Source organism: Cladophialophora yegresii (assembly GCF_000585515.1).
Source record: "Cladophialophora yegresii CBS 114405 chromosome Unknown aczIN-supercont1.5, whole genome shotgun sequence".
Classification (NCBI taxonomy): domain Eukaryota; kingdom Fungi; phylum Ascomycota; class Eurotiomycetes; order Chaetothyriales; family Herpotrichiellaceae; genus Cladophialophora; species Cladophialophora yegresii.
The window spans coordinates 1,498,876-1,524,301 of NW_006913049.1; the positions used below are offsets into that span (position 1 = coordinate 1,498,876).

Genomic DNA, 25,426 nt, shown 5'->3' on the forward strand with positions numbered 1-25,426 from the left:
AGACGAAACCTCCGAGGCAACGAGGCTTGCAGTGATTGGCGCGTTTCACAAAAATGGATTCAGTCCAGGCCTGGATGCGAACATCGGCTTTCCAGCCGCATGGCAATTGGTCGCTCAATTGCGGTTTCGCCCCGACGAGCGAAGGGTCGACTTCCAACGAACAGACGCGCCTGTCTGCCACGGCTCAAACTTATGCGATGCGGGACACCCATAGTATGGAGTATACGAATGGGATACCCTGGCCAAGCACAGTTCTCGACTGTACAGTCTCAAGCGACGGCCCCGAAGGCATCATTGTCCGGCGCCGGGATGCAGGGACGGGATCATCTATTCCTTTTAAAGAAGACGGATTGATGCTGCATGAACGTCTTGCCTTGTGCCTTGGAGAGTTGTTAACCACGAACCCAGCCTTGAGGACATCTCCTACTACTTCCGCCCTTGACAAAACAACACCAATCGAATATGGCCCCGTATATCGACGGGGACGCCCAAAACGGGGTGTCCGCAGCTCCTGAGCCAGGCCGCCTTTGTCAGATTGTCACTCCCGTCGGAAACCTGGGATACGGCTTCGTTGAATCCCAGGTCGTTGCAGAGTTGGAGGGTCTGGCGAGTGTGCCCACTCCCACTGCCATCATTCTCGATGCCGGTTCAACAGATTCAGGGCCATCGAGATTGGCCCTGGGCATCACAGCCGCGCCGAGAGGCCACTACGTGCGCGACTTGGGCAAACTCCTCAAGCTCGTCACCAAGTACAAAGTCCCGTTGATGTTCTCTTCTGCGGGCGGCGACGGCAGCGACGAGCATGTCGACCTAATGGTGGATATCATCCGAGAACTGGCAGAACTGCCTGAAAACAAGTGAGTCTCTAGCTCACACCAGCCAAAACGGGCAAGCACTGATGTGGTACCACCAGATCCTATAAACTCAAGGTTGTGTCCGTGTACTCGACCGTCGCGCATGATCGGGTCTCCAAGAGGCTCCAAGCAGGCCATGTCGTCGGTTGTGGACCGTGTGTCCCGGCGCTGACGCAGGAGGACATCGACGCCACCCCGAGAATCGTCGCTCAAATGGGTCCCGAACCCATCTTGCAGGCGATGGTCGCGAACCCGGATTTCGACATCATGGTCGTGGGCCGGGCGTACGATCCTGCTCCATACATCGCATTCGCGGCGTATCACGCGCTGAAGGGGACTTCCACAGACCTGAAATCGCTGTCCAAGGAAACTCTCGGCGCGTTCGTGCATATGGGCAAGATCCTGGAATGCGGAGGCTCGTGTGCCCGGCCCAAGAGCCAGGCTGCCTCGGCGTACCTTTACGACGACAACTCGTTTGACATCATCCCCCTGGATCCGCAGGCCGCTTGCGTCCCGCTCAGCGTCGCGGCCCACACGCTGTACGAGAAGAGCAGACCGGACATCCTCCACGGCCCGGGCGGGTACATGGACCTGACCAAGACAACGTACGAGCAGCTCGTCGACGAAAGGACAATCCGTGTACGCGGCGCCACGTTCGAGGCCTACTACGACCAAGGCGAACGATACACGGTGAAGCTCGAAGGCGGGCGGCTCAGGGGCTATCGCACGGTTTTCATGGGCTCCTTCATCGACCCCATCCTCGTCGGCCAGCTGGACAAGGTCATCGCGCGGATCAAAGAATATGTGACGTTCCAGCACAAGCACATCACCGAGAAATGGGACCTCGAGTTCCACGTCTACGGCCGTGACGAGAATTGGACGGGCGAAGGTCGCCCATACTCCGGCAGCAAGGGCATTTTCGTCGTGGGCGAGGCCGTGGCGGAGTCCCAGCACGTGGCGACGAGTATCTGCGCGTCGGCGCGCATCGGATGCATCCACGCCCCCTACCAGGGCCAGAAAGCCACGTCCGGAAACTTCGGGTTCGGGCTGGGAGGCAAGAACGAGATCGAGACGGGACCCTGCACCGAGTTTTCGGTCTACCATCTGCTCTCGCTGGCCGAGGGCGAGGAGGGCGCCGTGGCAGCCGAATCCCACGAGGCGGGTATCGCCAACACGGTCGACGGCAAGCCCCTGTTCCACTGGACCACAGTGAGCGTGGGCAAAGGCGAGGCCGAGCCAGCGGCGGCAGCCGAAGACGCCGCGTCGTCCACGAACGGTAGCGCGAAGAAAGACTACAAGCCGGGCATGTTCGAACTGGCGCCGATCCCGGAGAATCCTCGCTTCCTAGCGGACATTGCGCCCGTCGTGCGGTCCAAAAATTCAGGCCCTTACGAGATCACGGTGGACATCTTATTCTCGATGCCGGAGGTGTATGAGCTGGTCAAGGCTTCGGGGATTCTTACCACCGAGGTGGTTGCCACGCTGTACGGTTTGAGAGTCGACGAGATGGTGTGGTGCGGCTTCTTTGATCAGGCGCTGGCGTTCAAGGCCACGTTCCCGAGGAAGAGGAATGGTCGGATGTGTGCTTCGGGGGGTTTCCTGGAGAATGATATGCATGGGAGCCAGCAGTACATGAATTTGATGGAGTTGCCTTTGGGCGAGGAGCTGGAGGGCAAGTTGGCTAAGGTGTTGAAGACGGCGACGTAGCTTGAGTGGTAGGCGGCGAGGGGAGGGAAGGGAGGATGGCTAAGGTGTTGACGACGTCCCTCCTCAGTGGCGGACATTACGTCTCTGTAGTGTGATTGAACGGTAGCAACGCGAGTTGAGACAGGGATGAGATGAATGATGAATGAGCTGAGGGGAAATTATCCAAAGTGTTGAAAACTGCTTGATATGAGAACCTCTAGAAGTAAGGATATCGAGTAGCGCATGGCGCGCAGTGAACATGAAATACTAGTACCTTGAGATTCATCGGATCGCCATAAAGTCCCCTTCCACGCCGTTCGACCGTCCGAGTACTGTGAACCAAGTCTTGTCCTGCGGTGGGTGGTGGCCACGAGGCTGCACAGAGTTTGATTTCATCAGCCGGAGCCCCAGAGGGAGGGACCATACTTCTCGAATGCGGATCGACCATTTAACCTTCTCCACGATCAGAGTCTGAACCTTGACTTGCAGCGCCCTTTTCCATGTCCTGCAACAAACTCGTCCACGCTTTTGATGTGGCTGACTCGGACGCTGGCCTGACGTGCTTGTGCTTGTGCTTGTGCTTGTTCATCCGAGGACGGGGCGTCCCTTGCGGTGGTATCAAGCCCGTGTTGGCGAAGAACACGCTGACTGCATGCCCTCAAGGTTCTCGCTTTGATGGCTTAAATTTCTTGTACGATAAATATCGACATTTACAGAGAGGTACTCCGTAGTTGGCTAGAATGGCTGTCACGTTCTTGATCAAGACGTAGTAATTACATAAAGCAGACCAGACTTTCCGGCACCGGGCAGCTCACGGCTCACGCGGAGGCTGAGGCTGAACCAAGTTCCAGGTTCGGGCCAAGAGACATGCATGATACGAGCATCTCGAGGATACATACTAGAAATTACCTGGGCAAAAGCGACAAGCTGCTGTGCGAAGCTGCTTACCAAGGCTGTGGCCACAGTCGGGCTGAATACTCCGTACCATGGATACCGATATCGACCAACATTCACCACTGTCGGGCTAACCCTTGCTATCACCTTTCTTGTCCATGTCGATGTCTGTCATGCGACCACCATAAATAAATCAATGTTCACCTGTGGACTGTCCTGTGCTGTTGGTGCAGACAAGCTCACGGTCCAGTGTCCATCTCGCCTCATCTGAGCCGTAGGGGGAAGGATGGATAAGGACCACCAATGTTTCATCACAAGGCGGAGGGTGTCATCATTGATATTGAGGCAGATATGTATATAATTCGGTTGTCGCTTGCTGGCTGTGTAATCTCGCGGTGTGTGTGAATCTAACTCTATTTTGGGTATATCAACATATCCATGGCCATGCACGTGAATATGATACAATGCCTGCATGCGTACGTGCCGAGTCATCAACCGTGTCTTCCCAATCCCTTCCCTCTCTGCTCGTTGTTCCCAGCCTATGTTTTCCCATCCCAACTCCGTTCCAAAATGCTTCCTGCCCTGAAAAGCCGCCTCGCCTTCATCTAGACCTTCGGTCCGAGGTCATGCGGCAATCACACCATACTTGCTGGCCGCTGCTCCATGACGAAGCCCTCTTGGCTCCCCGTATCGACCTCCTTGTACATTTGCACACTCTTCTTCGTGCGCAGGTGGAACCCGGCCTCGACCCACAACTTCGCTCCAATCACCCAGCCGGGATGGTAGGCGGTGAGCAGGCCGACGGCCACAAAGATCATGGGGCCCTCCAGGATCATGAACTCGAGTTCATTGTTGGCGAGCTTGCCGTCAAATCCCTGCTGCAGCTCCGCAAGCCGGTAGACGGATCTTACTAAGATCGTGAGTACCGCGACCGCAATGGCGATCAGCATGCCCTTGAAGCGGCGGGAGTTGCGGAGTGTGGTGAACTGCGGGTCCAGCTTAATCGGGTTCTTGAGCACCTTCCAGCCAAAGTGTGCGCAGATGGCAATGAAGATGACCAGCGACACAACTTGTGAAGCCAAACCCGCAATCATGACGTTTATGCCCACTTGGTTGTCGGCCTCGGTGTCGGATGTGGAGGCGATGGCGCCGCCGGCGGCCTGAAGGAGCAGCGAGACGAAGTCGCAGAACACGAAGATGAGCGTAATGGCTCTGGGGGAGAGGAGGCTGAGCTCGATGGCGTAGAGGGTGATGATCCGGCCGAGGCACAGGTAGATGGCGGCCGTGAGGAACGCAGGTCCGATGGTTAGACCGATCAGGTAGATGATGAAGGAGTTCTTGTCGAAGATGTTGTCATGCAGCATGATGCGGCCAATGTAGCCGACGATTTCGAGCGCGAGACCACACAGCATCCCGACGAGGTAGCCCCATGTTTTGTGGCGGATGCCGAGGAAGAGCTGGGAGAAGAGGAGCACGCCGAAGATGCCAGCGTAGATGACGTTGCCGGCGAGGTTGGGGATGTATTGGATTTGACCGTACTCTTTGACCGAGCATGTGGCTAGCGTGCAATCCGCGCTGTCGAATGTGGTGGAGTTTGCCATTGTGGGTGAGGGAGAGGTCGTTGTACGGGAACGATCGGGTGGAGATGAGAGAACACAAGGAGAAGAACTGACGGCTGCTGAAGCTGGAATTGTAGTGAATGTGGTTGCAAGCTGGTATCAACTGATGGATGGAATGGAACGGAGAGGGACGAAGTACCATGCTATATACTTTGAACAACCCATATCAAGGTAAACGGGTTGTATGACCCCTGGCCGAACCTGACCCATAACAACACCAGAAAGGAATTGGAAAAGCCAACCACAGCCTCGTTGGTTGTTTGATTGTAATCGCAATAGCGAACACTGCTGCTGTGCTGTGATGTGCTGCGCCATCCAACGACGTTTCAAGCGGCATACGGAGTGCCTGAGGTCTGTATGTGGTCCAGAGTCCGAGTGCGAGCAGGCAGAACAATTCAGATCCGACAGCGTGGTGAGCGGATCTCATTGTGGGTACGAACGTGTTGAGATACTGGGGTGCTGTGTGCAGGGTATGTATTATTTTGGGACTCACAGATCATGAACAAGCCTCCTGGTGAGTGTCCGGGCAGGCATCGTCTGCCGTACTGCGTGCTTCGTGCTTCGTATTTCGTGTCGGAAAAAGCTTCGCTGCGAGAAGCGAAGTTGAGTGACACCGCAAGGGAGCACCTAAACAGATTAGCGGCCAGGACGGAGCCAGTAAAGTTAGGCAGCGAAGGCAGCGACGAAACTACCCGCAGTAAGCCTGGCGTTGCTGGCGGGGCAGGCACGGGCTGGGTAAGGCCCCCTCAAACGCTACCCTAGTGCCCACTAGAGGCCGCCCTCGAAGGTGTCGGTGCTCTGCTAGTGGGACCGAACGTTGTGTTCTGGGGGGCGGTGCCGGTGCACTGTTATTGGTCTGCTCGGACCGCTGCGCAGAATACGGAGTAGGGACACAGTGAGTGCCGCAGTTTCAGACATGGCTTCACTCGCATACGCAGAGCAGAAGGATTGTTGACCGCAGGGAGATGTGTAATTGTTTGTCACTGCTTCTATCTATCTCTGCCTCGAATCAGAACGCAACGGGAAGCATTGGACGGGGACTCCCTTGCGTCCACGCGTCTGATGGACCAAAGTTTTCTCCATTCCCTTGCCAAGCTCGGAACTCGCAATGAGATATGCTGCTTTCTACAGAGATTGCCTGTGGTAGCATGGGCGTTTCGCCCTGACAAATACCCGGCATTGGATATTGTCGCCGAGACGAGAGCATGCGCACTGGCTACTCGCCCGGGTCCGACCGGCTTGATGTTGCGGCTGCAAGAACGAGGGTACTGTATCTCTCTTCTTGGTTGATTCCTGGACGCATCTACTGTTCACTGCATCAGGGTTCGGTCTGGGTTAGTGCACGAGATGTCGGAACTTGATGGCTGTGGCAACGAAGGCTTGGTCTTCAGGATCTGACAACAACCCCGTTCTCTCTTGAAGTAATTCTATGTGTCCTATCTAATCACATGACAGAGTGCGAGATGGAACCACATCCGCTGCTTCATTGAAGAAAGTTTGTGCAGCCCGACGTCCCCCATGTGGGACGATGATCGGAGGCCTTAGCGCTAGGCGCTGGGAACTGATTGTTGAAGGTTCACGGCTCTCATTACGTCTTTAGTCTCTGAAGCACCGTCTTGCCTCGCGAACCCGTTGAACCGAACACCCAAGTCTCGCTCCTATTGACTCCCGTCCCCCAAAATTCCGCTCGCCAGCACCTTCCAGGCCCAGGTCGCCCATCCCCACCTCGAGCTGGTCGACTCATCCTCCTTTCCTTCATCGACGCCAAAAACCACGGAATATCTACTGGCACGATCATGGACAACTTGATCATGGTCGAGAACTGCATATCGGAGCCGGTTCTGCAGCTCATTCTTAGCTGTGCCGAGTTGGTGTCCGTGGCGGTGGCAGAGACACAGCCCGGCAAGTCGCTCAACCTGCTCATTCGTGATCTTGTTCGGGGTCATTGATTGCATGGCTTCGAGGACTTCGCGCACCTGGGCCGGATGGTCTGGGAAATGAGAGCCAATCGCCCATCTGCATCGTCCTTTCATTTTGTTGGGGACCCGGCCGATGCACACGATTTCATTCCGCCCTTCATCCGTGATATGAAAGACCACATCGGGAACCAGCGGTAGGGATTGGTGGACATGATGCTAGTGCTAGGGGCGGTGAATCGAGGGATCGAGAATGGATTGGAGCGCAGTGAAGAAGTTGTAGATGTGGGCGGCTGTTACTGTGGGTTGCTGTTCCGGGAATTGATTATTGTGTCCGTTAGTATCAATGCTCGGTGTATGGTGCATGGATCTACTGAATGACCCGGTTAGTTGAAGTCCTTTATATAGGAAAGATAGCAGGCGGCAGAGCCAGGCAGTTGATTCATGGCGAGAAGGGACTTGCGAAGCCCATCTAACACATGTTCAGCAAAAGACAAGGAGGATATTTCTAGGAGAGCCACAGGTGAAAGAAACATCTCAGACACTGATTCTGGCAATGAAAGATCACTTGTCTCCGGGAGCTGAAACCAGTTTACTTAAACAACCGAGCACCGGGGACCTGTTTCTAAGAAGAGCTGGTGAGATTCATGCCGCTGAGTTGGAATGTAGTGGCATTTTGCTCGGGCAGGTTCCTTGCCGGCGAGACAATTGAGACATGGACAAAGGGACCTAGTCCCGGCTTGTGGCTGCATGCCCACGACAAATCGAGAGCTAGTCTCCGTGTCCTTCTTACCCAATTCCCGCTCCAAACTATCGAATCCAAAGATAGCCCGAGAGATGCAAGACGCTGGATGGATTGGCGATAGGTGATTCGTATCTTTTGCGTGAAATAAAAGTGGACGGGAGACGCGCATCCAAGGTCGCAAAAGCAGTCGGATACCTTCGCTGAGTTGGCACGACTGATACAGAGAACGGAGGCTCATGGAGCAGCAAAGATAGTGGTATCATCCTGTACGGTTGAGGTCTCTCCAGGTCGTTGTAGAGAAGATGCAGAATGTTTGTGGGCCAAGTCTCTTAGGCGCGCCTTCCATCGTTTGCTGGCTTCGAGCTCCGTGCGGGCTCTTTCCCTTTCCAGCTGCGTCTGCAAGGCTGCATTGGCGAGCTGAAGATTGTTCGTTGTAGCGGTTGCTTCGTCCAATTGATTGCGATGTCGTTCCAGCTCGCTTCTTGTTGCTGTAAGCTCTTTGGTGGCTGTCAGATGCTGCTCATGCAGAGTTGCGAGCACCTGGATCTGCACTGACAGGTTCTGCTCCGTGGTCTGCAGATGTTCCCGGAGAGTGATGTTGGATTGCTGGAAGTTTCTTGCTTGTGCTTCGGTTGTGGACATGGCTTGCAGAAGCTCTTCTACTCGGAGACGGAGCGCTGTCTCCACGACGTTGTTGTCCTGCAGTTGTGCTTGCAAGTTTGCAATGGACAGGTTGAATTCTACATTCGAAGTCTCCTTATCGGCGATCTTGGCTTTCAGTTCCTGGGGCCCGACCTCCCGTTGCTGGACATCAGCTTGAGACTGTCGCAAGCTCTCCTGTAGTTCCTGAAACTGCGCCTTGGAACCCTTCTATTTGGCTTGGAGCTCCTGAATACGGTTCGCCGACATTCGATCCTTGTTTTGAACGTCCTCCGCCGTTGCGTTCACCAGCATCGTTTTGCTCTTTTCGCTTGCGAGGTCTGTTTCAAGCTCACGAATCTGTTGGTCTTGGTGGGAAGCATCGTCGAGCGTCCTCTGCAGCTCCCGAGAGATTTGCTCATCTTGACAGTTGTCGTCGACACCGAGCTTGTTACATGGGCTTCTGCGGAAGGCTTTGAATTGGAATTCCAGCCTCTGGATAGACGCATGTAGGGAAGAGGCTTCGGCGAGGCGATCCCCCAGTTCTACCCGAACGACTTCTCTGTCGCTCTTGTGGCGGGCGCATCAGCAAAGGTCAGCCAACGTATCGAGCTCGGCATCGAAGACACAGGTTGGCCGATGGTTTTCCATGGTAGCAAGTAAGTCTTGCACTTGTCGGCGCTTTCTCCGATTGGACGTGGTGGACCGCATGCATCGCAACCACTCTCCTTCTGTTGACCGTAGCAGCCCTTGGCAAGGGACTTCCTCGTAGTGCGGTTCCATGACGTGTAGAACCATGTTGGGTTTCCAATGATACGCTGCCATATTGCATCTGTCTGTGCGATCTTTGGAAAAGGTGAAGCTGATGGCAAGAGATATGGAATAATAAGAAACGATGTGAGCCAATGAAACCAAATAGCGGACTGAGCACGTATCCTATATGCTCCGTTGCTTACTCCCGAATGGAATGGAATCGGCGTGATGACCATGGCCCAGCAGGTCGCGACCGTCGGTAGAGGGGCCACATTTTGGCTGAGCCAAGCGCCAGCAATGAGACGCGACGTATTCTACCTCGAGTACGCCTCGGGTTGAGACGAGCCTTCCTCCTTCAGCAGACTATTGTCTGCGACCAAGCCACTTCTCAGCCTTCGCCGCAGACGACGAATTGACCTACTTCGCGTTGGACACCTGCAAGCGCCTCGCAGCTCGGTGAGCGTGCCGAAAGCCCACGAAACAGAAGGTAGGCAAGCGATTCGCAGCATTTCATGTCGCAGATAAGGCAATGATACCACCGTAGCGCGTTGGTGGCAGCGAACACGGCAACCGACAGGTTGATGAAAAAGTGGTAGGATTGTAAATTGGGCACACCGTCTCGAGTCGCGTTCGCAGAATGAGAACGTGAGAATCATGACTCGTGCGCGGGTGTCGGCGGGACATGAATGACTCGCGGAGGCATTCATCCCACTTCTTCACGAAGGGACTTCCTCCCACTGCCAACTCAAATGCCTAGATTTGAGTCCGCCCCCAGAAATTGAGTACCATTTTCGGGCTAGATGAAGTTGGAATGCACAGGGCTTTGCGAAGGTGTCCGGATCTGATCCGCCTATGTGGCCAGAAGACTATGCTCCAACTGTGCCAGCTTTGACAGCATCATCTACCATCAGCTGACTGGCCCCGAGATAGTTGACTGGATCACAGAGACCTCGCAGTTTTTCCTCAGGCACATGCTTTGTAACTTCCTTCTTTGTCTTTAACACATCAAGTAATCCCTTCTGCGTCTCTATCGACTCCTTGCAGGCTTCGTACACGATGTCGTGAGCCTGTTGCCGACCCACAAACGGAGCAAGTCCCATCATAACAGCCTCTCCAACAATCAGTCCTTTCGTCGATGATAAGTTTCGCATCATCGCGTCAGTATTGACGACAAGGCCACTGAGCGCGAAGTTCATTTGGTGCAGTGCGCCTACAGCCAGAACGAACGCTTCGGATATGGCCACCCACTCTAAATGCCAAGGACCGGAGGCTCGCTCGAAATCGGTTACCATCGCGTCGAGCACAAGGCCTGCATTTGCTCGCAGAAGCTTTGAGGCCGCCAATATGACTTCACTCGAGATCGGGTTTCGCTTCTGCGGCATGGTCGAAGATGCTCCGCGATGAGGCACAAATGGTTCAGACACCTCTCCCAGCTCGTTCGAAGACATGATGATAAGGTCATACGCGATCTTGCCCAATGATCCTCCGACCAGGGCCAGAAAGTTGATAATTTCGGCCACGTTATCCCGCGCGACGTGCCAAGTGATGGTGGGGTTTTCGAGACCGAGTTCCCTTGCTAATTGCTCCCTGACACGGAGACCTGTGTCGTCGGAGCCCAGGGAAGCCAGAGTGCCACCAGCACCGCCGAACTGAACTAGAAGACACCGCTTCTCAATCTCACGCAGTCGCTCAGAATGACGGATGATGCTGGAGAGATATACTGCGCATTTGTAACCGAAAGTGGCCGGTAGAGCATGCTGCAGATGTGTTCGGCCAGCCATAGGAGTGTCCCGGTATTTATGCGATAGATTTCGTAGTATGCCCTCGAGCTCCCGCAAGTGCCGCTTGACTATCTGCAACCCTTCACGCATCTGGATCATGGACGCATTGTCCATCTGCAACAACCTGGGTCAGAAGAGCGTGGACAAAACGTATTGATGATGTGTATGAGACTTCTCAGCGCAGTTACTGCGAAGCCGTTAGGCATCCATAGCGACTTACGATGTCTTGGGTTGTCGCTCCCCAGTGGATGTATTTTCCCATTTCACCTGATGCATGCTCAACAAGTTGGCGCACGAGAGGAAGCACTGGGTACCCTACAATCTCAGTCTCTCGTGACAGGCGGTCAAAGGCGAGGCTAAGCACGTCTGATAAGCCGGGAGTTCAGGCAAGGATCTGAGACTCACAGAAAGCGGTCATTGGTAAGTTGCTTCTTGAGGATCTCGCCTGCTTCGACGGGGATAACGCCAGTCTTGGACTGCGCAAGAGCTAGTGCGATCTCCACTTCAACCATTCGCCGAGTATACGCTTCATCGTCAAACACAGCTCGAATCTCCTTCGTGCCAAAGAGATCCCTGAAGAGGCGTGAATCAAGCGCAGACACAGACATGTCGAGAAAGAGTAGCAAACAATGAGAGCTACTACCTGGGAGTCCCACGTCGAAGACACAGGTAGCGGAAGGGAGGCTTTGCTTGATTCTGCCGATATCAACGGAGAATCTCCCGATACTGGGACGCCCCGGGCTTTTTTAATCACTAGCAAACCGACATTGACCTGCCGTGCCGTGCGTGCCTGCTCATGCCGGTGTGGGGCCGACATAAGCCTCGTGAGGGGAGAGCTTTTCGACGAGGCTGCCAGCTTTCTGCTGAGGTTGGCTCCTGGGACGCAGGCACACATACCGCGACATGTCCAGAGCTAGTACGCATGAAGTTGCTCGATCAGAGTGTCGGCTCTGCCGTGCCTGTGCTCTTTCACAGTAGTCGCCATCCTGCGTCTAGAGGCAAGGGGAAGTGCAGGTACGAGCAGGAATGGTGGCAAGGACAGAGACGGCACAGCTTCAATCGTAAGCCAGAACATAGCCATGACGCTAGTCCTAATCTAGACGCTACCGCAGTGGCGTGCCACGTGACCTCGACTCAAGTCAAATGAGCAGTTCGAATTTCGGATTAGTCTTTGAAGCAAAGAGCTTGGAGACATTCTCATCAACCTCTCTCTACTTAGTCTATGGTCGCTGCGCTGTTGAAGGGTGGGCATGTATTTTTGGTTGCTGTTGTGCGAAAAGTGAAAGTCTTGGCAAAGATTGTGCCCCGCCTGTGTCGACCGCGGTTGCCAAAGCCTCAAATTTTGATCCAACTTTCTGCGTGTCTCCTGCAACACCAACGTCCTCGAGCGTCCGCGCTCTCTTTACCACTTGCCATCCAATCAAGATCAAAATCTTCTACCCCTTTCGGCGAGCCTGAATACTTGAAGACAGCGCATGGCATCTTTGCTTGCTGTCACACCTGGATGAGCCCGAACACACCAGCCTCCTCTGACCCCGCCAAGCTCATCGCAGTCAGCGTTGACTCATATCGCCGCCTGAGCTCTCAATCATCCGCCCTCCCACGTCCACTCCCAAACAGATCACGTGCTCGAATATGCTTTTGATGAGAGCTCATCGTCCATGTTACTTGACCACGAATTCTTGGTCAGTCTAGATCCAGCTCTTTCCGCAAACTGTCAATATGCCCCCGGTTGCTAAAGCGCCACCGCCCAAGCCGCGTCCCGGGCAGGCCCGCCGAACAATCTATCGTGGCCGTATCGAAGGTCTCGGCAGCCCCGTGCCAACCTCTCTTCGTGCATCCACGCCTACACTGGTACGAGCAACCACCCCGGCTACACAACCGCAAACTCGTGCAAAGTTACTGTGTCCCAACCCCGACTGCCCGGACCGCTCCAAAGTCAGCCGTACCGACCAGGGTCTCATCTGCGAAACTTGTGGTGCCCTTGTGCAGGAAGAATCTGGTCTTGTCAGTGAACAAGGCTTTGGCGAGACTGATTCAGGTCGTATTGTTGCTACAGGTGTTCAGGTCGGCCAAGATCAAACCCACCAGAGGACTTTTACCTCGGGAGGCGCCTTCGGAAATGCTGGTCGCGAAGCAACTTCGAGCAGTGACCGTACCAGAATCCAGGCGAGAAGCATCATGACCTCTTATTGTCCCATTTTCAACATCCAAAGCTCCGAGGTGGAGAGAGGCATGCTATGTTTCGGCCTCGCTGTCACAAATGGTTTTCTTGCAGGCAGAACCATCGAATCTGTCGCCGTCGCATCACTCTATATCGCTTGTCGGCGCAAGAAAGAGCAAGTTCAAGGAGTCCAGAGACCTGTCTACAGCCTCATGTTGATCGATTTCGCCGAGAAACTCAATATGGATGTCTTTGCCCTCGGCAAGATATATCGCGACCTCTACGAGAAGCTCTGGTACGACAAGAAAACCGGGTCGTGGAAAGATGAGACGGCATCAATAGATTTCCAAGGCATGGACCCCGCCGTGCTGGTGCCCAAATTCGTCAAAGAGCTGGAATTCGACAGGAGAGACGAGCTCAAGATCCAGTACGACGCTATTCAGATCATCAAGCGCATGAAGCGGGACTGGATCCATGCTGGCCGTAGACCTTCCGGTGTTTGTGGAGCGGCTGTTCTTCTGGCTGCTCGGATGAACAACTACCGACGCACCACTAGAGAGGTCGTGCTGATGGCAAAGGTCACTGAGATCACCCTCAATAAGCGACTCCAGGAGTTCCACGACACAAAAGCCAGTAACCTTTCCGTTACGAACTTCTTGCAGGAAGCGAAGAGTTGGGAGGATGTCCCGCTGGGCTACCATTATCTGGATGAGCAGCAGCCGCCTATTGTGAAGCAACAGATGAAGACCAAACAAAAGAAGAAAAGAGGACGTCCTCGAAAGCGACCCCTTCCAGAGACTGCAGCTGAAATTGAAGGAGAAGCCGCTGCCATTGAGCCGCCAACTTCAAATACAGAACAGTCACATCCGGCGAAGCGAGTTCGAATTGATGCAGAAGGCTACAAGATTCCGGAAATCCCAACGCGGCGGACAGAGGCAGAGTCATCACAGAGTATCGACAAGACACCAATAGACCCGCAGCTCGAGGACATTGCTTCTGATTCCTTGCGAGGAGAGGAGGAATCTGCTTCGCAAACCACAGAAGACAACGCAGATGCTTCTCCTCCTCCGGCTGACGGCCAAGAAGCGAATGCCGATATCGAGCGACCTCGCAGGAAAACCAGAGGTCCAAGTTGGCAACCTCCGGCCCCCAGCACCGCCGAGATAGCCATGGAGGCTGGTATAGAGAACGCTATGGATGAGACATTTGTTGACAATGCTGAACTCAGTGATAGGCTTGGAGTGCGTCCTTCCGGCGGGACCTATGTATCACAGCCCGGCGCCTCTAGTGACGATGCACAAAATCCTTTAATAGGACAACATGATGTTCGGCATGATCCTATGGATCTCGACACCGACCCAACCCAAACTGTCCCCCCACACCCAAAGGACAAGATTCTCGGTCCGCCTGTAAATACCTCTATCGGCAATTTCGGCCACGTCTCTCTTTCCCCGATACTCAAGCCAGATGAGTTCGACTCGGATGAGGATGTCGCTACCTGCATCTTGACAGAAGAAGAGTCCCGCATCAAAGAGAGGGTTTGGGTGAGCATGAATGCCGACTGGCTGAGAAAAGATCACGCGAAGCGCATAAGGAAAGAGCTGAAGGACGCCGAAATGAGAGCAAAAGGGCTAGACCCTGCCGAAGAAGAGCGCAAGAAGAAGGCAGCCAAGGGGAAGAGAAAGGATGGCACCCGGCGGCCAGGACGAAGGGGTGATGTCAGTTATCTGAACGAGCAGGGTCGAAAGAGGAAGCCTCCTGCCGAGGAAGGTGAAGGCGCCGGGGGACGCCAGGAACAAGAAGATGGTGGAGCCGATGAGGCAGAAGATGGCGCTAGACCTGAAGAACCACCGAGAACTGCCGCCAGAGCTGTCCGGTTGATGCTGGAGAACCGTCGTACATATTCGCACAGAATTAACTACGATGCTGTTGACCACATATTCGCCACCACCAGCACAAGCGAGGAAAGCGCCGAGTCACGCAGCGCAACAGGCGATGGTGAAAGTCGAAGTGGCAGCGTCGCCGCGTCCGCGGGGACACAACAGACCAGTAGAGAGGGTAGCGTTTCAACACCTGCGCCAGACAACAACAACAACAACAACAACAACATTCCTGTCAGACACTCGACTCTATTTCGCGGGAACAAGCCCCGAGCAAAGAAGCGCGGTCCCGCCGCTGCCGGGCAAAGAGAGAAGGAGAGACAAGCGAGGAATGCACAGAAGAAGCCCAAGACAAGTGCAGGGCCCTCGGCAGACCGATCGGCTTCGAGAAGTCGAAGCACGAGCACGCCTGCTTCTGGGGTTTCTGGGCCATCGCCAGGACCTCATTCGCAGAACCTAGGACAGGGGGAAGCGCAACAGCAAGCACCAATCGCAGGTCCTCTTCCAACCCCACCCGGTAGAGACAAACAAGTTGGGCCCCAAATACCAGGCATTATTCCCACCGCTTCGATATCAACAGCGCATGCCAATCATCCCGGTCCACAGATACCCAGCTTGAGGTCCACGGCTCCGATTCCAACGCCGCCAGCCACGCAGCTTGGACCAATGATCCCAAGCATAAGAAGCAGCGGTGCGCAACAAGGTCGGAGCTCCTATGCAGGTGGGGCATCAGAGGCGAACCCAACCCAAACTAGCAGACATGGATCTAAATCTGCTTCTCCCGGAGAGGCTAAAGCACAGGGAGAAGCAGGCCCCCAAGAAGACGAGCTCGAGGCTGCATTGGAGGGACGCTATCGAGCAGGCACTTCGGAAGGCGAATATGAAGACGAAGATGAGGATGATGATGATGAAGATGAAGAGGACGAGGACGAAGAGGACGATGGTGAGGACGAAGCATAACATGGCATTCCCGGAAATGCAACAGGAGACATGCTGTGCAATGCTTCACGGAACATGGAATAGGAGCTCTGCTATGCAACCAGTGCTATGCTATGCTATGGCATCGGACACATTTGGCCTGTCCAGCTTGTTTGATGCTCAAAACCAAATCATTCGGAGGTTGTGTATGGCTGTTCAACCTCGCGGGTCGAATAAACCCCTGAAGATTGGAGATTCTTGGGCTTTAGGGCTAAGACATACAGTATGTACGATTGCACTGGACTGCACGGATGCGTACCGTAGATACAGTAGATCCAATGGCGTGAACGGGAAAGGAATGCGCCCCAAGATATCGAGTAGGTATTCACGACACAAATGCACGAGGTCCTGCGCACAAGACTTAGCTAGACGGTGATAGCGTGTTCAGACTCTTTAAATCCAATCCAACATCGTCCTATGGGTCGAGATTTTTCCGCCTGTCCAGGTCTTTCGCGACTAAGGAGGTATGTTGTTCTGTTTTAACTAAGATCTGGTCCCACAGAGTACCTAGCTTTGCGCACGCTGGTGCTGAAGTTGAGGCGAGCGGAGCGAAAGAGGCGACGGCGACGGGTAGCCACTTCTCACTTCATTCATTCACTGCTTCAGTATATGGTTCTCGTCCACGGCGCTTGCATGCTGACTGAGGTTGTTCTGTCGGCTCCGCTCTGTGATGTAGCTTCTGCATGTGTTCAAGGACGAAATGCGTGTCCGCCTCTTCACCACCCACCAGCCTCCATCCTGGAGGTGTTGCAGGTTGCAGTAGAAACAAGGATGGGGATCTGATTCCGACTGGAAATATCGTTGGCTCGCTGATTTTGGGGCCCTCCAATCTCGACCATATCGTCTAAGGTATCGTCAGATGGTTATCCCGCGAAGGTGTTTGCCGCCAATTGGTTCTTCGACCGCCTCAGGTTCTGCGGCGTTGTGATAGTGCTGGTGCGGGCGTACACTCCCCATTTGTTGAGCCAAAGGCCTACCAGTAGCATTTTGCAATGTACGGAAGTGCTGAAACTGTACTTCGCAAGCTCGGTGGCCGGCTAAATCGATTTCCGGGACGAAAGGAATCCCCTTTCATTGAAGACGAGGGAAACCCTCTCTCTCATCTTGGGGCGGACAGGCCAAGCGAGCAGAAGTTCTGTTTGCGATTCTTCACCTCTGACCCGCTCTGTATCCCACCTTTGTGTATGTGACTGTGTATCGTGCCAGGCGGATGTCTCGACAAAGCAGGATCCCCTGTAAAATCGCAGCATGCCGAACGGCGCAATGTCGAAATCGTTCGTGCGACCTTGAGTGATGCGCGTCTCGTGCCGTACGTGTCTCTCTCGTATCGCAGGATTCATCAGCTGCAATGCGATGCCTGAGCAGTGCAGGACCGTACTCCTTTTCCCTTCCCCTAGTGGTAATGTGTCTGCAAATCTCGTCTGCTAGGGCATCCGCGTCTCGTTCCTCATTGCGTATAGCGTATAAGTCATGCTCGTCATAACAATATGATGATCCTCGTGGCGTAGTTTTGGTTTTTCATGTTTCGGCTTCATCCTCCTCTTCACCTTATCTCGTAGCCATCCCCTTCCCCCTCCTCCTTCTCCTCGGATATACTCTCCCTACTCAAATCCCTCCGATGGCCCTGGCTTTGGCCCTGGCCCTGCTGAACCCTCCTCTCGCCCGCCTCACCTGCGCCTGTGGCCCCAATTCCACCCCCAGCCGTCAAAATGTCCTTGAAGCTCATCCTCCTCGCCCGATCGCGAAGACTGGGCGCCCTCGGCCGCTGCGCGCCTTGCGCTCGGCCTCCGATAAAAGGCACCTCGTGCCAGATCTGGCGACAGACGTAGTAGAGGACGTCGTAGACGATGGCGAGGATCCAGGGGATTATGTTCAGGATGGCGAGGATGAGCTACCACGCAGGCTCGAGTCAGCTGGAAAAGCGACCGCGTTGGGTTGCAGCGGATACATTGAGGGTGGTGTGGACTCACAAAGGCGCGAATGATCCATGTTTCGTAGGTCGTCAGGTGGGATGGGAGGATCGAGTACCACGCCATGCCGTCACGGGAGTCTATTGGGGAGTAAGGTGTATGCACCCCTTCCACGGCCGGTAATGCGGCTACGGTACTCCGTAGACGAGACGTTAATTCTCTCCTCGACGATGATTCCGCGAGGGTTGGTCAGGTCGATTTCAGTAGGGCACGGGATACGTGCGTCATGTCCAAGTGTGGTCAGGACTCGAGAACATCTCGAGGTTGCACCAAACACGCAATTTGAGTCGAGCGAGTGCAGCCAAGCATGTGGTGGTGTGGGAAGGAATGCTTCGACCATCTCCGTGTTCCAGGTCCGAGAATACGAACATGGCCTGCCACCTGCCACCACGCAATGCGGGATTGCGGCAACGTTGACATCACACGAGAAGACCTGCACGACGAAATGTTTGACTACCGTGCTGGGATGCTGTGAAGCCTGAATGTATTGTAACTTTGAAAGCAATCTATGAGGTTTCATGGGATATCCGTTGACCGCGTCAAGCCAAACCTCCTTTTCCCAATGAAGCGACAGAACGAAACCTAGCTACACGCAAGCTGCTCCTTTTATTCCGACCAGCACTTCAATGAAGCTTCGCCTTTTCTCTTTTGTAACACGTCTCTCTCTTCGCTACCAGCCCGGAGAAACATGAAACCGGTAGATGACCACGGGGATCAAAAACCACCCAGGCGCAAATGACGCCAACAATAATCGTGAACCGTACATGGCTTGCAGGACAGGGCAGCCGTACATAAGACATGGGCAAGAGCATACCGTATCATCATGTGTCTCGTCAAGTCATAAGCCTGCGCTTTTTGGCAGGCGTCGCAATATCTGGATTGCGACCGTTATTGGGATCCCGCATTCGCTGGACCGGCGTGACACCCTTGTAATGGGAAGAAGTGTATGGCGACGAATGGGTCCTCTTCCTGTGGCGCGGTGCTGGTGTGGCCAGCGGAGAACTCGTCAGGTTGACGTCTAGATGCGATGGCAGTCTGCTCATGGCAGGATCAGCGTTGCGTCGAAAAGCCGTGACATTGCCACTGTTGAGATGCGCGAAATCATTGCCCAGAGAATTTTGACCTCGAGGCATCGAGATAGGCGACGCGACGCCGTCACTATCTTCCGAGTCGCTGTCAAACTGTATCACGTCGGCCAGATCAATCACGTCTTCGCCGAGTTCGTCTCCCTGGAAGCCGCCCAACATGTCATCGTCGAATAGAAAGTTGGTGGAGGGATAGAAAGCCTCGAGAGGACCGATCGCCTGTCCTTGGCTCAAGGGCCCATTGGCAACAGAGTTGAGGCTGGCCAGCATGATGTCTGGTGTTGGGCCGACCATAAGGTCGGTCGACTCACGATCACCAACATCGCTTTCCTCGATGAGTTCAGCAAAGCCTACGTCAGGACTAGAAGTCTGAGATGCACCGTATCGGCGGGCGAACTCTTCCCCCAGCAAGTGAGGGTTGCTCATGAGAATGATCTTGCCCGAAGAGTCGAGAATGCCGGATGTCTTGTCGCCTTCGTCAATGAATATTCCCCGCGGAGGACCTTTACGACGAGCAGGCTTCTTGCCAGACTTCTTACGTGGGGGTGAAGGCGGCGGTGACGCATTTCTTCTCTGTTCGAGACCGTTTGGGGTGCTCTGAAGTGCTTCGTCAGGCAGGCAGTCGTCGGTCAGATCAGCTGCAAGCATTAGTCATCATGTACGGAAGCAAGTCACGCTGCAACATACAGTCATCCAGATTCTCAACTAGTCCGCCAACACGGTTATCAACACCATGAGTCGGAAACGGAGTGTCAGGTAGTGCTGACGGCAACAATGCGCGAGTAATGGTGGGCGACTCCGACATACGCATGAAGATTGTGGGATTTGCGTCGGCAGCAAAATGAACATGCCTTTCCGCGACAGCTTCAGTAGCACTGTCGCCGCTTTGGGACGATGGGAAGCGATAAATGCTACCATCGCTGTCGTCGCCGAAGCCGTAGGCGGATAGCCCGTCAATTTGGTTGAGAAAGTCAGTATCACTTAGCTCTTCCTCTGGGAGCATAACAAGTAATTCTTGCTGCTGAATGCGTCGTTCATCCACGTCGTCGTCGGAGTCACTGATGTCGTCGACTGCTTCGTAAACATCGTTGTCATCTTCATCCGAGTCTGCGAAGACCTTCTGCTCAAATCGTTTTCTATTCTCCTCGGGGGAAACATTTGGGTCTTCATCCTCCTCATAGTAGTCGTCAAAATCCCCAAACATGCTGTCCGAGCCAGCAACAGAGACATTATCATGAATAGTGTGAAGTTTGCGCCCCGCCCCGTTCATGTGTCCAGAACGAGACGGGGCTTTGACAGCTGGCAGGTCGTCTTCCTCATCGGCGTCACCCTCGCTACCTTCGTCCGACGCATCATCTGCACTGTCGAACCCACCGAAGCTGGACGAACTATCCACCGAGACGGGAGTAGTCGCTCTCTTCCTCTTGCCAAATTTCTTCGGGACAGCGTACTTGCGCACAGGTTTACTCTTCTTTCCATTCGATGGTTGATACAGGTCATTTGGGTGTTCCTTCGACTTGGGCATTTTGATTGTGGAGCCCAGCATTGGCTGCCGGCCTCGGGAATTGCGGGTGTAAAGACGAGACATCGCGGCGTCTTTGCGGTAATAGAGGTAAGAAGAGTCTGGTTATGTGGGAAAGCGGTAAGTTGGTGTGAGGCGAAGGTGAGTGGGCGAAAAGTCGTGATAGGTGAGAATATCGAAATCAACACCTTCTGTCGCCGAGGACGAGATGGTGCCTTGGTGGTGTGTAGATGAAGCAATTTCGAGGGCAGTAGTTGTTGTGAGCTCCTACGCGGTAGAGCCTCGAAAGAGTAGATATCGAAACGAGGATTTGCTGAGGCGCTGCTTGACTGACCACGAGAGACCCCAGGAGGGCCTCTCCGGCCGTCTAGAAAGCAGCGAAGGCCATAGCAAAAGAGGATCCTCGAGCGATATGTGATAAGAATGCTTTTACTCGTTGCTTGATCTGGTAATAATTGTGCGGTTGGTGATACTGGCGTTGTGCTTGGAAAAGAGAAAAAAGAGAGGGAGTCAGCACAGGGCAGGAAAAGGCTGCACTTTGTAGAGGCCCGCACTTGCGTCGATTCCTCCACAGACCTGCACATAATGGCATGCAATGGCCACTAACCGTGCAGCCGGAAGCAGAATATCCTCCTAGCCTGTAACTGCTACTCGCTAACATACTCGGGTTAAGCAACTCTCCACCAGGCGGATCTAAACGCCTTCACACCGCTATTCCCGTGTGCCTTTACTGGACAGTTGGCTGGTCTCTATGCTACGTATTATGGCATAATTGGTTCCAGACTACTTGTAGCGCTTGTCACTGCCACTCAACACGTTCAGAACATGGGCACAGTCTGCGTACACTGACATTCGACACTCAGTTGAGCTGGTAAAAAGTTTGCTGACCGGTTGAAGAAAAAAATTATGATTCTCCAAAGCCCCTCGCGTGCTCCGTGGGCATCGGGCCGGCCAATCAAAGCGGAGACTGTAGAAGAAGTGACTCAGGGTGCCAAGAGCAACCCCTCGCCTATCAAACTCAATTTGAAGAAGCCGCACAACGAGTTCTTAGTCGTACCTCGCAGCAATGACGAACACATTCAGCGAACGTCTTGAACAATGGGTGTCAAAGCATAGGAGCCCAGTCTATTGAACAGCTCTTCCTCACAAATTCCTAGTCCAGCAAAGTCAAACTAGGTCATTCGCTCGTGTGATACGAGGTACAGTTTCAACGCTGGAACAATTCCAAGCACTAGCAACCAGAAACACGAGAGAAGTAAAAATGAATACCCCACACCCACGCTCCGCTCGCTTTCATCATAACTGTGTAATGTGGCAGGTCATCACGCGTTCAATCTCCTCACTGATCAATCTTCCATTGATGTGTCGACACCGATTGGTCATGGTACCGCGGTGGAGGAACTGGCTTAGGCTCCATTAGGACTGGCTGCTCAGGAATCTCTGTAGCTTGCTTCGCAGCTTCCACCTCCTGAATCCCAGCTTTCACGTCTTCGATGGATGCGCCTTTATCGGCAGTCGTTGTCGGATGTTCATCCGGATGCTCTGACCTGTATTCCACGTCCAGCTTCTGCATCTCCTCTTCTGTAAGCTGTCGTTCTTTCTCCAACCTGACTTCTCGGCCGCGTTTGTGACAGTACCAGAAGACGAACAGAAGTACTGTCAAACTGGTCAGAGATTTTCAAGCCTTCGTGGGCAACACTGGGATCACTTACCGAACATTGCCAGAGACCACAACACATTGACTCCCATGAACGCAGGGAACCTTGCGCGGAGGTAGTTCATAATCGACCTTAGCGTGGCCGTTATGGCAGTCGGCTTACCAACCAGCTCTTTCAGTGATGGTGTCTTGAAGCCCATCTTCTTTGCGGCAGCGGCCGCTTTCCCAGCGTTTTCCATGTTGACGCCGCTTTTTTGCGCCCTTTCAGCTGCTGCGGCCATTATCTCAGGCGCAAAGCCTTTGGTCATTGTCTCTGGGAGCCGCTCGATGAGTTTCTGAAGGAAGCCCGGGAGAGAGTTGAAGGTGCTTTGCAGCTGCCTGTCGCTATTGGTCAACAGTTTCTCTAGATCATCGTACGCTGTGGGAACGCCATTGATGAGGTCCTTGAACACAAGATTGAACTTCTGCAAGAGCTCCTGGGTTTCGTCGCTAATTGAGAAGACGCGATTATTGACGGCAGCAAGGTTGAGTCTTTCGAGCATGATTGTCATGTCCTCTTCCTCCTTCTTTGCTTGCTTCTCTTCATCCGTGTCTTCCGCTTCACGCTTCTTGAGATCGGCGGCGATATCGTCCAACCCAGCAGCAGTAGCTTCATTCAACTGGCGCTTTGCATCTCGACTGTCGCGTCTGAGCCAGCTCCACGCTGTTCTCGGTCTTGACTCTGTGGTCTCTGCTGCGAGTTTCTGATCGCCCTCCTGAACCACATCGGGCTCTTCGGCAAGTTCGGATGGTGTCCCAGGAGGCAGAGGGACGTTCTGTGCGCCATCCATGAGAGCAAGCTGCGCATCCTTCACTACTGCGGGCACATCAGGCCGAGCTGGTAGTGGAGGCGGATTTTCCTGCGAGGTAATATGATCGAGAAATTTTTCATCCTCTTCCGACAAGACGGGCGCCTCAGACTTGCGTGCCGTCGCAAGATGGGCTTTGGCTTTAATGTAATTGATATATTCCATTGCCATAAAGCTCGACCTATCGCGACTTCGATTACAAGTAGATATCTAGGGCAGTGTCAAGAAACTTAGGGTATGCGAAAGTTAAGAACAAAGGAATGAATGAAGTGAAAACGAGGAGGGTATCACAGATGCTATCGATGATGAACCGGAAATGCATTTCGAGCACATGGTACTCGTAACAGGCCGATGATGGAGAGCGGGCGCCTGCGCCACAATGACGTCGATGCCAGGACTTGGTGCCCAGGTGTTCTCGTCAAATTCGAAGTAGCCAATTATATACCGCGTCGGCCGCGACACAGAGTGTGACCGCGCTGTAGTTCGTCCCCTCCAACGCGATGTTTACGTTGATCGTCACGAGATCAGTAGCGCTTGATTGTCTCTGAAAGTCCTTGATGGCGATGGAGTACTGGTCCCCCCAATCTAGTATCTGAAGTGGTGGGACAAGAAGCGACTCGTTTTTGACGAAGTCATAGCAGGCAGGAAAGTCGCCATCCGAACGGGAAACAGCAGCATTAGACACGATGGAGGTAAGAGGGCATTATCTGGTATTGGGTCTGCCTGGTGTAAGCGTGCCGGACTATGTGGAAGCCGGATGACAGTCTGGAGACTTGGATCCCAGTCGAAGTACAGCTGAAGTTGAGGGCGGAAAGGGCTGTGTTGCCAGGAGTCATATGTGTGAGACTTCGCTCTCATCAGTATCTGGGGACATGCAGTTCACAGGCAGCTTCCACCTGTTGAAACAGTACTGAGCACGTGAAGCTTCAGAACCACCCTGGCAACCAGTGTTGCGCAGTCAATTTCAGCTTCCGTTGCGGTCCCCGTCACTTCGACTGCCTCTTCTCAAAGTCATATCGTTTCGCGCGGCCGAGTCGTCTTCTCCGCGCTAGTTGCCTCAGCTCTGCCATTCCCGTTGTTTGTATTTGCTGCTCAGACCTGGCGAGATTCGGAATGTCGTTTTCGCCTTCAATACCACGGGACAGCGCGGACGCTGACGGTGGCGGCAGCGACCACAACCGACTGCCTTTTCAGGACCTCAGTTTTCGAGGAAATACGCCGACAGAACCTTCGGTGAAGGTGGCCCCTCCGCTCGTCTTCCGTCAGAGCACTCACCGCCTTCCCTACTTTGCACACCAGCAGCTCGATCTGGATTATTTCCCACTAAGTAGGTCCGCACTTATAGCACTGCTTCTTCGGTTCTGACGGTCCCAGCCGTGGGTCGGCCTGTAGGTGGTCCGATAGTCGAGGGAGAGGAAAGCGACCAGGGTTGGGACGACGAGGATAGTCAGGGCGGTGCCGATCTCGAGTCCGATGCAGATGATGACCTGTATCCGGATAAGCCGAGGCGTCGCCGCAAGTTCGAGTCCTCCAAGATAGCCAATGCTGCCGAGCTCAAGAAGATGAAGATCCAGGGAGGCCGCCCTGCCATTGCGAAGAAGGTCACAGCCGACCTGGACTCCGATGATGAGCTGATTGTTCGCATGAAAGAAGCACGATATCTGGAGAAGGACATCGCGAAGGCTCTCGTCGACCAGGGTCGCACTGCCTACAACCCCAAGACCATTGGCACTCGCTGGAGACGTCTCAAGGCGGCTTTGCAGAAGAGACAGGACGACTTGCTTGATGCTGACCTGACGGACTGGCACGAGGGCGACGTAAGGCGTTTCCTGGTAACTCGTGTTAGCTAGACTGACTGCCCGCTAGGATGATGTTCTCCTGCAAGCGGTTGTTAAGACAGACAAGGAGGTCAAGAGGCTTAAAGAAGAGATCGAGGCCAAGAAATGGCGGATGGTGGCAGATCAGGTCAAATCCATCAAGGCAAGTGTCGTGTTTCTGATGCGATCTAAGACTGGTGCTGACCTTTTGCTCCAAGCCCGTTGTCAACTTCTCGCAGAATGCTTGTCGTGAGCGATATGAAGCTCTCCAGGCAGGAACTGCGAAGCCCACGCCCGAGTCGATTGAGACTCCGTCCGAGGAAATTCTCGAGCGCATCAGATCACGGAAAGACAAGGAGCGGAAGATCGCAGAAAGCACTCAGTATAGTGCACTGGAGCAGAAGAACGTCGAGGCCAACGCATGGACATCAAGGATGCGGACCTATTTCTAGACGGGATGGACGTCGATGTCATTGAGGAAGTACAGCAGCGGCCTTGGGTACGCCGATACCGCGAGCCCACTCTGCACACCAGGCACTTCCACATAAAAACGGAACTTTCGTCCTCAGCAATATCAGGAGTGCTTGCAACATGGCTCCAGCCTGGCCAAGGGCCTAC

The 25,426-nt window shown here is 54.0% G+C and overlaps 9 protein-coding genes across 9 annotated transcripts; 3 read left to right on the forward strand and 6 right to left on the reverse strand.

Moving 5' to 3' along the window:
* Positions 1–462: 462 nt before the first annotated feature.
* Positions 463–2,561, forward strand: A1O7_07264 (uncharacterized protein; the record flags this gene model as incomplete). The annotated part of the gene is made up of 2 exons (XM_007761264.1): positions 463–857; positions 914–2,561. 2 exons carry the CDS (start codon positions 463–465, stop codon positions 2,559–2,561), a joined length of 2,043 nt encoding a protein of 680 aa, XP_007759454.1.
* A 1,508-nt stretch (positions 2,562–4,069) lies between these two features.
* Positions 4,070–5,035, reverse strand: A1O7_07265 (uncharacterized protein; the record flags this gene model as incomplete). Its single annotated transcript, XM_007761265.1, has 1 exon — positions 4,070–5,035. One exon carries the CDS (start codon positions 5,033–5,035, stop codon positions 4,070–4,072), a length of 966 nt encoding a protein of 321 aa, XP_007759455.1.
* Positions 5,036–6,711: 1,676 nt separating this feature from the next.
* A1O7_07266 (uncharacterized protein) lies at positions 6,712–8,775 on the reverse strand (the record flags this gene model as incomplete). Its single annotated transcript, XM_007761266.1, has 3 exons — positions 6,712–7,029; positions 7,985–8,584; positions 8,710–8,775. 3 exons carry the CDS (start codon positions 8,773–8,775, stop codon positions 6,712–6,714), a joined length of 984 nt encoding a protein of 327 aa, XP_007759456.1.
* Positions 8,776–9,972: 1,197 nt separating this feature from the next.
* On the reverse strand, positions 9,973–11,495 carry A1O7_07267 (3-carboxy-cis,cis-muconate cycloisomerase; the record flags this gene model as incomplete). Its single annotated transcript, XM_007761267.1, has 3 exons — positions 9,973–11,001; positions 11,108–11,243; positions 11,293–11,495. 3 exons carry the CDS (start codon positions 11,493–11,495, stop codon positions 9,973–9,975), a joined length of 1,368 nt encoding a protein of 455 aa, XP_007759457.1.
* Positions 11,496–12,609: 1,114 nt separating this feature from the next.
* A1O7_07268 (uncharacterized protein) lies at positions 12,610–15,891 on the forward strand (the record flags this gene model as incomplete). The annotated part of the gene is made up of 1 exon (XM_007761268.1): positions 12,610–15,891. One exon carries the CDS (start codon positions 12,610–12,612, stop codon positions 15,889–15,891), a length of 3,282 nt encoding a protein of 1,093 aa, XP_007759458.1.
* A 1,561-nt stretch (positions 15,892–17,452) lies between these two features.
* On the reverse strand, positions 17,453–17,945 carry A1O7_07269 (uncharacterized protein; the record flags this gene model as incomplete). The annotated part of the gene is made up of 2 exons (XM_007761269.1): positions 17,453–17,800; positions 17,880–17,945. 2 exons carry the CDS (start codon positions 17,943–17,945, stop codon positions 17,453–17,455), a joined length of 414 nt encoding a protein of 137 aa, XP_007759459.1.
* A 767-nt stretch (positions 17,946–18,712) lies between these two features.
* On the reverse strand, positions 18,713–20,489 carry A1O7_07270 (uncharacterized protein; the record flags this gene model as incomplete). Its single annotated transcript, XM_007761270.1, has 2 exons — positions 18,713–19,602; positions 19,652–20,489. 2 exons carry the CDS (start codon positions 20,487–20,489, stop codon positions 18,713–18,715), a joined length of 1,728 nt encoding a protein of 575 aa, XP_007759460.1.
* A 1,336-nt stretch (positions 20,490–21,825) lies between these two features.
* Positions 21,826–23,162, reverse strand: A1O7_07271 (uncharacterized protein; the record flags this gene model as incomplete). Its single annotated transcript, XM_007761271.1, has 2 exons — positions 21,826–22,142; positions 22,199–23,162. The coding sequence occupies 2 exons, from the start codon at positions 23,160–23,162 to the stop codon at positions 21,826–21,828; spliced, it is 1,281 nt and encodes a 426-aa protein (XP_007759461.1).
* Positions 23,163–24,104: 942 nt separating this feature from the next.
* A1O7_07272 (uncharacterized protein) lies at positions 24,105–25,260 on the forward strand (the record flags this gene model as incomplete). Its single annotated transcript, XM_007761272.1, has 4 exons — positions 24,105–24,318; positions 24,366–24,808; positions 24,858–24,956; positions 25,027–25,260. The coding sequence occupies 4 exons, from the start codon at positions 24,105–24,107 to the stop codon at positions 25,258–25,260; spliced, it is 990 nt and encodes a 329-aa protein (XP_007759462.1).
* Positions 25,261–25,426: the final 166 nt, after the last annotated feature.